Source organism: Nuphar pumila, chromosome 12 (assembly GCF_984573655.1).
Source record: "Nuphar pumila chromosome 12, dmNupPumi1.hap1.1, whole genome shotgun sequence".
In the NCBI taxonomy this organism is placed as follows: domain Eukaryota; kingdom Viridiplantae; phylum Streptophyta; class Magnoliopsida; order Nymphaeales; family Nymphaeaceae; genus Nuphar; species Nuphar pumila.
The window spans coordinates 34,223,926-34,236,307 of NC_143260.1; the positions used below are offsets into that span (position 1 = coordinate 34,223,926).

Consider the following 12,382-nt stretch of genomic DNA (forward strand, 5'->3'; position numbering starts at 1 on the left):
ACTACTTCCAAATGCATGTACACAACATACATGCAGTATCAGACATGACATGTTCTCACACAGAGAATTTGCCAACACTTTCTAAGTGACATGATACTTGATGTTGTATTGTTTCTTTTTCCCCAGTTTCTTGGTCATGTAGGGTGCACCGAAAGATGTCATTTTGCACTAATTATACATGTCATTACTGAGTGTTCCATTATGGTTTTTTTGCTTGTTTATTGATGCCTTTGTCAATTGCAAACTCAGTTATAGAAAATCTAAAATACATGTAGTTGAATCCTTAAAAATAATCATGATTTTAGATTTCTTGACATTTTAAGGTTATTTAGGGTGATTGCTCGAGTTGGTAGATGAAAATTTATCTTGACACCCTGTTTTCATGTTCTCTGTTTATGGCTAACAATGTCTGTCTGAATCTTAAAAAAACTGACATTCTTATTGTAATGCACTAGTTTATGCTGTTGACTCTTTCTATTCATTCTTTGGACTGCTGGACTGGCTGTTGCTTCTTGTGGTATAATTCAGGTAGAGAAATTGGTTTTTCAGACAAATTCAAGGGAAGTTTGTTGCTGAGTATATTTCATTGAAATCATATGTTTTAGAGCTTAGTTCTGATAGACTGTATCACGTATATTGAGATGGGAGAAGTTAATATCATTATTAAATCCTGTGACTTTCTCTTTGTCCCAATGATCAACCAGTGGGCATCACTTTTTAGGTAATCCAGTTCCATGCAGTTTGCACTTTCTGCTGTTTGTGCTCCATGTTGCACATTCACGTTTTTAATAATTCTATACTGTTTTCTCATAAATTGTACTACGGGTTTTGGTTATTCTCATCTCAGGCCTTTGCTTGTGGCTTGAAATTTTTTTCAGTCTGGGTCTGCTCCAAGTTGAGAAATCCTAATATGAATACTTTTGTCATCCCACATCAATCGTTGAATTGATCTTAAGTCGCTGTTCCCATTTCCTTGCTGACCCATTATGCAAAAGGTACGCCGTTAGAGTGAGTGCGCCTGTCGGCTCTAAGCTCCGCTCCTTCGACTGATTGTTCTCATCGGACATCAGGTTCTCTATTTCACTCCCGTCATAGGGTTCTTTTCACCTTTCCCTTATGGTACTTTTATGCTATCGGCCATTGTGGAATACTTAGGCTTAGAGGGTGGTCCCCCTTTCTCACGTAAAAGTGATCATTATTAAAACATGCCATGTTTTATTGAGAATGATCAAACCATGGGAACAAATCTAGAGGGTTATCACCTTCTTTGTCTAGATCTTCCAACCTTTTCATAGGACCAACCAGGGTTACCGGAAGCATCATAGGACATGGGAAAGCGCATTTCGGAAGCGCGAATCGTGGCATTTCAGAAACATGCTGGGAAGCACAAAAAAAATTGAGAAGGGAAGCTCGCTTCCCCTTTTTTCATTATTTTTTTGTGTTTTCATTTTTTTCCCTCTTTTTTCGCTCCTCCTTCACTTCCAGTTCACTTCTCTTCTCGCTTCCGAGACGATTCCTAGTTCGCTTCTAAGTCGTCTTGCGCTTCTCGCTTCCTAAAATTTTGGAAGTGTCTTGCTTCCCGCTTCAGCTTTCCGATTCCCGCTTCTCACCAACAGTTTTTCCATCATCCAATCCACAACAAATCAAATGAAACCTACTTGTTACCCCAATTAGCTTGTGCTACCCTACACTGCTGTGAGTGTAGTACTTACGCATTGAGTGTAGTACTTACGCATAGAACGAGCCTTGTCTATGAAGCTTTGCTACTATGCACTTTCGTGTAGCTCAGTCTATCTATAGTAGGGGAAGGTTCCGCACCTGAGCTTCGTTCCGCTTCGCTAACACAATATGAAAGAACTATTTCAATGCTTTGCTTCACAATAGTGAAGTGGTCTTCGCCTTTCTTTTTCTCCTCCAATCCACTCTTGCTTGCGGCTACTAACAGGGTCTTGGTTGATTTCCCTTCCTTTAGCTACTTAGATGTTTCAGTTCGCTAAGTTTGAAAAGTCCTAAGAGTGCAGACTAGCCATGGAGCTTGGATACTGTTTTTCGATCGGAGATCCATGGATCACAAATGGTATCTCCCCATAGTCTTTCACCTCTGAAAGTGTCCTTCCTTCTCAATGCCTAAGCATCCATCCAATGCATTCTTTTCGATGGATACGCAAAATGTTGGAGAGTGTGGGCTTCATAATATGGATGTGTACCATATATATGTTAAGTAGTGTGCTTCCCTCTTTCTAATTGTACATAAGATTATTTATGAGGGCATTGTTATATTTTTTATTTGTTGGCTAGAGTCAAACAATTTTTGTCCCTTTGTGAAACCATGAAATATCGACCCTCATAAGAGTGTGTACTTTATCTTTTCTTGCCAATGAAGTTCTTTGCTTCCCCACTTCTCCTTCTTTGTGTTTTCTCTGTGAAATCTCGTGGAAACTCCAATACAAACATCTTACAACTACAACTATTATTTGAAGTGAATGGGTGCTTTCTTGCTTGGAACAACAAGAGGGCAAAACCATCCTTGGTTCATAAACACATTGGTAGCGTTCCGTTCTTTCTGTATGTATTCAATCGGAAGTTGGAGTTGTGGAGTCAAGCGTAGACCACTTGATAGGCTTTCTTTCTTGCTAAGCCTTTGGTAATGACGCTACTGGATAGGTAGCCTTTCAACCCCCTCCCCCCTCCCCGCTTCGTAGCCTTGGTCATTCCTCAAAATTGTGTTCGGTTCTTCGAGAGGGTGACTTTGACTTTGAGATAAACACAACAATGCCTTTTTTTCGGGTTGCGACTATGTGCCTTAGCCTTCTATTGGAGAGGGATCACACATACTCAATCCCTTCCCAAAAAGGATACTCAGGGGAAGCCTGCTTTTCATTCTGGGTCATCATCAAACCCCTCAAAGCTGGTGTGCACCAATGACTCAGAAGACGGTTTAACTGCTTGCTTGGTTGCACCGCAGGAGGAGAGGAAGGGGCATTCAGCTTCAATCGTCCAGAGTCTGGGCAGAGGAATAAAAAATCTGAATGGGTAAAGTTAGGGAGATCATTCAGTCATGCACGGTGAGTTTTGAGTCTTTCCTTTGCCAGAAAGAATAGAAAGTTAGTTAGGAAGGAAATCAGAATGAAGTCGAAGTTTGTGCCCAAAGAAGTCTTCCAGCCAATTTCCTGAATGAAGATGGATTCCCTATATGACCTCCTTGATCGTTGAAAAGGTTATGTCATTGTTCCAGAGAGGTGTCTGCTGATTTTGCAGCAAGGAAACCTGTCATATTTGAGTTGGAACATGACATACTTGCACTGGGACAGGATGAAACCTTCCTTGGATCTCGCCACTGGCATACTGTGGTTTAAATGAGCCTTTATTGGTCCTTTTTGACTTCATTATAATGGTGTTGTAGTCTTAATGGAGTGTTGGGAATTCTGAATTAAGGTATGGTTTCTTGTTTTGTGGTTTGGTCGGGCGATGTGGTTCCTGAAAAGATGGTTGTTAGGTGTTATGAGCCATTTTTCTTAATAATTAATCTTTATCATCTATTGATTGGGGGTAGTAACAATGCCAAATCTGCATCCTTTAATATTATTTTGCAAACGTGCAGAGATGTTCCCTAATTGTCTGTAGTTTTCTAAAGAAGTTATCTTTTTATCATACTCACAAAAGTGAACTTAATCTGATTATGTTATATTGTGTTATTTACTTTCCCTAAAGGGGATGGTGGGTTCAAACACCTCCTCGGCTTTCAAAAATTTATATACTTTCATAAGAAGCATACTTGAAGATGGCAGGAAACTCAATCATATGTAATCCTTCTTGTTGGAACTTCACATATTTATATCGCCAGTAATGGCATGATTACAATTTAGATTGCTGCATCTCTGCAGCAATCTTTTATCACCCTTGGAAGGATCGAACATTATCTATGTGGTGGCACAGCAGACATGGTCCATGGACCATGGTGTATGGAGGTGATGGTAATTCTAACAGGCTATTTCCATTCATTTGGTATTATTCTGTCTCCAGTGGCTTCAAGGTGTTGGTCTACAAGAAGAGGGGATATGTTCACAGCCTATTCTTTTTGTCATTAATGGTTTTTGGTAGCGGAAAGTCTGTTCCAAGGGATGCTGTAGCGTGAAATTCATGGATTACCGATGATTAGCATGTATAGCTTGTATACTCATTCCAAGGAGTAACTCTGACCCTTTAAGCTCAGCAGCTCTAGTTATTCAAGTTGATAGAGCAACACTCTCAATAATCATATTCTTTGTACCATAAAATGAATTAACTAGTGGATTTCCTTTGAGAAATCAACGGAGTAGCGCACAAGGGATTCTGTGGTGACCTTTTTAATCTATGTTACTCGAGGATTCATGAATTCAAGAGCAGTCTTATTGTTGTTGTAAAATTGATTAGTTCCTTTTCTCCGTAATATTCTTTAGACAAATTGTTTCAAGAATATGAAGTCAAATTGATAACCAATTCTGAAGAACTGGAAATTGTCTCTTCATAGTTTTAGGATGTGAAGAAATGAAAATTGTCTTCATTGTGTTTGTATCTTGGTCACAATTGAATTGCACATCTCTATTTTATGCAGGTTTGAAACTCTTGAGCTGAACACACGGCTACTTGTACCTATAATCATCCTGCAAAATCACAACCGCTATCATTTGTTTGATGTTGGCCATAATTACAGCATTGATATTCAAGCGATTGAGAGAGAGGTATGTCTCTTGCGTCATGGATAATTTTTGTAGCCAAGCTTTAGCTTCTTTAAGTTCTTGATGAAGATTTAGTGTCCTTTAATCTTCTCGTCTAAAAATGTTCTCTGGGTTCTTTTTGCAAAACTTAATACACATTTGCTGGTGATTTTACATGCCTAGGTTGGAGTAATTTTTGGTCTCTGATTTTTTGATTAGTTATTTGAAATGATCCTGTAGGCATGTTCATGCATATGCGTGTGTTTTCATGCCATGAATCTGAGTTCATTTAGGTAAATCTAAATTGATCTAAAACATATCCATGTGCATAACAAAACTTCAAGAGTTATAATCATGAATGGACGTGTCTGTAATAAAAGGCGACTAGGTTAGAATAGTAGACAGGGTGTGGCAAGTGTGAATTTGATGAGTACTGACAAAGCACATAGAGTCCATTTCTGGGGTGCATCTAAAGGATGAGTATCATGTCGGAAACTCCTAATCCATTGCTGGGATGCATCTAAAGGATGAGTATCATGTCAGAAACTCTTAATCCAAGCAGCACGACTGGGCATCTTGATGGTCTTTGGCTACCCAGTGTGGAATCGGCAAAGTTTGGGCCCAAAGTTGAGGCCACTGCAGGACTGGACCTGGAACTAGGCAGGATTGGTAGGGGATCAGGCTCTGCTTTTCCTGGACCAAATTCTTTTTAACAATCCTTGTCCAGGAATGTGGCAATTGTGTATAGGTTTGGGCCTGTGCCCGTCCTAGTCTTTACCTAGACGCATATTTGACATTGCTACGAGAGTATCCATAGCTGTTAAAATATGTACACTCATATATATATATACCGAAATACCCATCAAGGGTATTTCAGTCTTTTCACTGTAATAGGCGTCACCCCATTAGGGACTGACAACTTGTTTTTTCTTTTTGTTTTTTGCACTTTTTGGAGCAGCTCCAAAGTAACTGTTGGAGCTGCTCCCAACAGTCATAAATATGGCCGTTGGGAGCAGCCCACTTTGGGCTGCTCCCTTTAAGGCTCTTGTATTATAAATAGGCCACATGAGGCCTTATATTTCTAAACTCATTTTATGAGTGTAACAAATTTATTTGACCCTTGTGGGTGGTTTGATGATTCAATCAAATTTGACCCTTGTGTGGGTGGTTTGATGATTCAATTAAGTATTCTACTTAATTGGATTAGATCCATTTTATTACACGGTATCAAAGCTTTGGTGGTCCAAAAGCAATTCTTTAGAGGAAAGATCTTGATAGTATCAAGAGGAGGATCATGAGCTCGACGGATACGACGAATCATGGATTGTTGCATCGGGAATCATGCTATCTCTCAAGCAAGTCTTGTATTACGTTTTCTTTCTCTTTCTTCTCTTACTCTCTTTCTCTACCTTTTTCTCTTTACATTGTAAAGAAATAGAGAATGAGAGGGAAGTAATAATCTCCGTTCCTGTACGCCTAAATGATACAAACTATGTAATGTGGGCATCCATAGTGAAACACAAAATATGGGAAAAAGGACTTTGGGGTTTGGTGGACGGCACCAAAAAAGTGCCTAAACTCATTCTTACAAAAATTGAGAATGGGAAGGAAGTGACTCTTCAAGGAGAGAAAATAGGTAAAACGATTTTCGACTATGAAAAAAGATGGAAGGAATAGATGATGGGTTATTCCAAGATAATTGGATGGCTCATCAATAGTGTGGTAATGCACAAGTGTTCTAGTTTGGCGAAATTTGATTTCGCTAGTGATGCGTGAAAATATATTAAAGATATGTATAGTATTAAAGATATTGTACACATATGTAATGTTCAAAATAAGGTAAGAACTATGACTCAAGGAGAGATGAGCATTAGGAAATACTACATTGCACCCTCTCTTCTTTGAGATGAATTGACTTTTCTTGAGCCAAAATGACATTGCCCACAAGATGTAGAACTTCGTGAAAACCAAATTAAAACAGAGCATTTCTACCAATTTATTAATGGGCTTAGACCCGAATTTGAAGGAACAAAGCCGACTCTTTTTCATAGAGGAGGTATACCATCCATAGTGAAAACTCTTGAAGAATTGACTATGGAGGAAAATAGATTAAAGAAGCCTTCCGCTTTAAAAGATGAAGAATTTGTTCTTGCCATGTCAAAGCCCGGTAATCATACTAGAAGCTATAAATCTCCTTATTTTGTAAAAAATGAGAATAGAAGAAACCCCAACAACTATGAGAGGAATGAAAAGAGGGGTCATCATGAATACAAAAAAGGTGGAAAGATAATTTGTTATCATTGTTACGAACCAGGATATATCAAGCATTTTTGTCTCAAAAGAAAGAAGGATGATCATAAAGAAAGAGTTGTTTCGAGTGAAATGAGTGATATAGATGACTCCAAGTATATTGTCTCGCTCTCTTTGGCTCAACTAATGGAGGCACTACAACCCATGCTTAAAGCTCAAACTCTCTCTTTTTTGGGAGCGGCCATATCTACAAGTGGTGACCATGGTAAGACCTCTTGGATCCTTGATTCCGGTGCTTCCTTTAATATGACACCAAATGAGTCTATATTGTCTGAATGTAAGTTTAACCCAAATGACTCTTATGTTTCAAGTGCAGATGAAACATCCTTGAAAATCAAAAGTTTTGGGATTTTTCAAAAACATTCAATCTTTCACATACCAAATATTAGAGTAGTATCAAAATTAAATTTAAATCTTTTATCAGTTTCTCAAATTACGGATAGGGATGGCAATGGACCGGGGCGGGGGACAGGGTCTCCACCCCAGCCCCGTTTCAAGATTAGAACCTCCATCCCCGCCTCCATCCCCGCACGGGGATGGATTTTAACCTCCACCCCCGCCTTCATCCCCGTCTCATGTCCTCCATCCTCGGTTCAAACGGGGATGAAGCGGGGCAGGGCCCCGTTTCCCCGTAGTCTATTGCCATCTTTTAGAAAGACTGGGGATGGGGCGGGGTGGGGTTAGGCGAGGATCATGGCGGGGACGGGGCGAGGCGGGGAAAAGTGTAAGTCCATCCCCGAACGGGGATGGATTTTAACCTTTGTCCCCGCCTCCATCCCCGTTTCATACCCTTCATCCCCGGTCCAAACGGGGCGAGGCGGAGCAGGGCCCCGCTTTCCCCCTGCCATCCTTAATTACGGACTATGGTTGCAAAGTACTATTTTCGTCTAATGATTGTCTAATACCGGATCTTCAGTCTGGGAAGCCGATTGGGCGAGGCCATAGAAGAGGAGATTTTTATGTCGTGGACAATCTTGAGTTATCAAAACAACTGTTTTGTAATTTTGGGGAAAAGAAAGATATAGAAATTTGGCACCAAAGACTAGGACATCCTAGCGTGACCAAATTATACTTGTTTCCATTTCTTTCAAATTATAAAGAAAGAAATTTTGCGTGTGAAGATTGTATTCTTGAGAAAATGAAGTATTTGCCCTTTAGACCAAGACATTTTATAACTAAAAACCCACTTGAGTTAGTACATTTGGATGTATGGAGACCGATGAAAGTGCACTAGGATCGAGGCAACGAGCACTAGAGGGGGGGGGGTGAATAGTGCTTTTAAAAATTTCTGCGGAATATTGAATGATTTTGCAAATCTCAAAGCAAACACACAAAGAACACAAGATTTTATCCTGGTTCGGTCAAACCCGACCTACATCCAGTCCCCAAGCAAAAACCAGCTTGAGATTTTCCACTATCAACCTTGTAAACTACAAGATCACACAGACCATAACCGGTCCCACTTTCAGTAACAACCCTACTGAAAGCAAACAACTCCTTTACACCAAGGAGTCCTTTTTACACAAAAGAAATAACAACTTACAATACAACCTATGAGCCTTCATTTTGAATGCAAATGAAATGCAATTGGCCATTGAGGTTGTTGAAATACTCTACTCACGAATTCACTATCTCTCAAAGTGATTTGAGTGAAAAACTGAAGTGAAAATATCACGTGAGTGAGAAAACAAATACTTGAATGAATAGGAGTGAAAAGCAAGAAGTAATTCAATATAATTCTATTGAATTTGATGTTTTTGAGTGTAGAATGCACTCATATTTATAGTTAAAATATTTCATACGTTGAGAGTATGAAAGGGTGTCAAAACTGTCCATTTTGAACGATCAAAACGTTTGAAAAATGAAAAGACACGCCTTTTTGAAGTTTCAGGAAAACGACAAAATTAGTCGACTGAAACATCAGTTAGTCGACTAATAGTTAGTTATTAATAGACTGACAGTTATCGTCGGTCGACTGATCTGTTAATCGAGCCGTTTGAAAATCTGAACTTTTGAAACTTAGTCGACTTGAGAAAAGTTAGTCGACTGATAATATCATCAGTAGACTGAAAAACCTTTTAGTCGACTGCTGCTAAAAACTTCTGAAAAACAAACATTCTGTTCAGTCGACTGATAAAAAGCATTAGTCGACTGCTGCTAAATTTTCCAGAAAACAATGTTCTGTTCAGTCGACTGAAAAACCATTAGTCGACTGCTGCTAATTTTCCAGAAAAAATACATTCTGTCCAGTCGACTGATAAAACCTTCGGTCGACTAATTTGACAAAAATGACTTTTTAGAAAATATGGCGCGAAAGGATTAGTCGACTGATAAGTCTATTGGTCGACTAATAAACATGAAAATTTAAGAAAAGAGTTTTCTAAAAAGATTTTCAAAAGAGTTTCTTTTAGAAAAGTTTTTCTAAAGACTTTTAAGGTGAAATGCAACCTAAATATGCACTCTAAGTAAGGCTCTTACAAGAATCTAAGACTTTTAATGAATTAAACATTTGCACACTAGTCTTCAAGGATTCTTCACCGAATTCTTCAATTTCTTCATAGCCTTAGCTGAAATACAGTTGATTCCACTTGCTCATCATCAAAACCTTGTACTTGAAGTACCATGTATGGCTTCATTGTCGTAACAACCGACTCCAGTCGTATCCAAAGGAAGGGTATCTTATTATGTTGTGTTTGTAGATGACTATAGTAGACATTCTTGGATATTTTTTCTAAAACAAAAATCAGAAGTATTTGAATGTTTGAAAATATTTCATTCTTATATTAAGAATCAATTTAAAACTAATGTTCAAATCTTTAGAACTGATAACAGGAGAGAATTTGTGTCAAAAGAATTCGAAAATTATCTTGACCTAAATGAAATTATTCACCAAAAATCGTATTCATACACTCTTCAACAAAATGGACTAGCCGAGAGGAAACATAGACACATTATTGAAACCACTATAACACTTCTTGTATCTAGAAATGTTCTAAAAGCTTTTTGGGCCGAAGTTGCCCTTACGACAGTCTATTTGATAAATAAAATGCATTTCAAAAACATTGAAAATATCTCTCCTATTGAAAAACTTTTTAAAACATCTCCCAATTATAAAAGGTTTAAGGGTCTTTTGATGCAAATGCTTTGTCTTTAACAATAAGAATGATAAATTTTCTCTAAAAGTAATCCCTTGTGTTTCTTAAGGTTACAGCGAAAGCCAAAACGGATATAGATGTTATGACATTAAAAGAAACAAATTGTATGTTTCTCAAAATGTTATTTTTTTTAAATGAAATTGGTTTTTGCAAGAAAAAAATCTAAGAAAGTTGTGACTACTCGTTTCTTTTTTATCTTGTCAATGAACATGAACGACTTAAAAATATTCATAACACATATGAGAGTAGAAATGAAGACACACATAATGCAAATGAGAATTTGAATTGGGGTCTTAATGATATAGACCCATCTCACAATGATATACAAACCTATGCTCGACGTACCGAAGATCATCCACCATGTGCTTTAAAAAGATATTCTCAAAATCAAGAAGTAGATTCTTCTAGTTTTAGAAAATCCATAAGAATTTCAAAAGCCCTTAGTAGATTTGTATGTTATGATTCTTTTGAACCAAGGTATAGATTATGCTTAATGGCCATACACTCATATTCCGAACCACATTCTTATCATGAGGCTAAACATCATCTAGAATAGATTAAGGCCATGAATGATGAATTAGAAACCTTGGAAAAAGCAAAAACTTGAAAAATCCAAACATTACCTAAAGGAAGGAAAACTATAGGATGTAGATGGGTGTACAAGATAAAAATCAAATGTGATGGAACATTAGAATGATACAAAGCTAGGTTAGTAGCCAAGGAATACAATCAAGAATATAAAATTGATTACGATAAGACGTTTGCCCCAGTTGCTCGAATGACAACTGTTAGAACTCTCATTGCTATAGCCTCGATTAAAAAATGACCTATATTTTAAATGGATGTAAAAAATGCGTTTTGAATGATAATCTGGACGATGAGGTTTACATGGATCATCCACCGGGCTTGAACTTAGCACACGAGAAAACTCTTCGGTTACGTGAAGCCTTGTATGGCTTAAAACAAGCTTCCAAAGCTTGGTATGATAGGTTCAATAATGTGATGACACAATTTCATTTTAAATCTTGTTTTACTGACAATACATTGTTTGTTAAGTCTTCCAATGCAGGGATGATGATCTTAACGCTTTACGTAGATGACATGATAATCACAGGAGGTGATACACAGGGAGTTAATCATATCAAAGATATGCTTAAAGCCAACTTTGATATGACAGATCTTGGCTTTTTGCGGTATTTTCTTGGAATAGAAGTTGCCTACTCACTTCGTGGTTATTTTTTGTCACAAACTAAATATGCAGTAGAGCATTGAACGATCAGGACTTTTAGATGAAAAACGAGTTGATACTCCAGAGGTCATAAATGCCAAAATGAAGAAAGATGATGGCGAGCCTCTACAATATCCAACTCCCTACGGACAAATGATTGGATCTTTGTCTTATCTTTTCATTACTCGTCCTGATATCTCTCATGCTATGCATTCTATTAGTCAATTTCAACATGCTCCTATTACAGTACATATGAGTGCTGTAATGAGAATTGTTAGATATATTAAGAATTCTATTAATCATGAATTGTTTTTATCATCCTCTTTCTCGTTAGAAATCATTGCATATTTTGATTCTGATTGGGGAGAGAATGTAAATGATAGACGCTCAACCATTGGTTTATGCGTGTTTGTAAGTGATTCCTTAATCTCATGGCGATGTAAGAAGCAACAGAAGGTGTCGCTTTCCTCCACTGAACCTGAGTATTATGCCATGACAACAACCACATCTGAGTTAGTATGGTTACGACAACTACTAGAAGACCTGAGAATTCACATTGCAGAACCCTCTAGACTATGTTGTGACAACAAGAGCGTCGTCTACATTGCAAGCAATCATACATTTCATGAGAGGACAAAACATATTGAAATGGATTGCCATTATGTTCGTGAAGAATTTTTGAAAAAGACTATCACATTGCCGTACGTTCCCTCAGAATACCAACTAGTGGACTTCTTCACTAAGGCACTTCCTTCACCTAGATTTCATTTTCTACTTGGCAAACTCTCGGTTGTCCCACCTTGAGTTTGAGGGGGGGTGTTAAAATATGTACACTTTATATATATATATATATATATATATATATATATATATATATATATATATATATATATATATATATATATATATATATATATATATATATATATATATATCAAAATACCCATCAAGGGTATTTCAGTCTTTTTACTGTAATAGGCGTCAGCCCCTAA

The 12,382-nt window shown here is 37.7% G+C and overlaps 1 protein-coding gene across 2 annotated transcripts in view; it reads left to right on the forward strand.

The window, feature by feature from the left end:
* The window catches only part of LOC149820638 (uncharacterized), a 65,896-nt gene that overhangs the window by 18,862 nt on the left and 34,652 nt on the right, over positions 1 to 12,382 (forward strand). For both annotated transcript variants that reach the window (XM_089983816.1, XM_089983815.1), the window contains exon 7: positions 4,595 to 4,721. In XM_089983816.1, the coding sequence (XP_089839942.1) occupies positions 4,595 to 4,721 (127 nt within the window). The remainder of the gene's footprint in view (positions 1 to 4,594; positions 4,722 to 12,382) is intronic.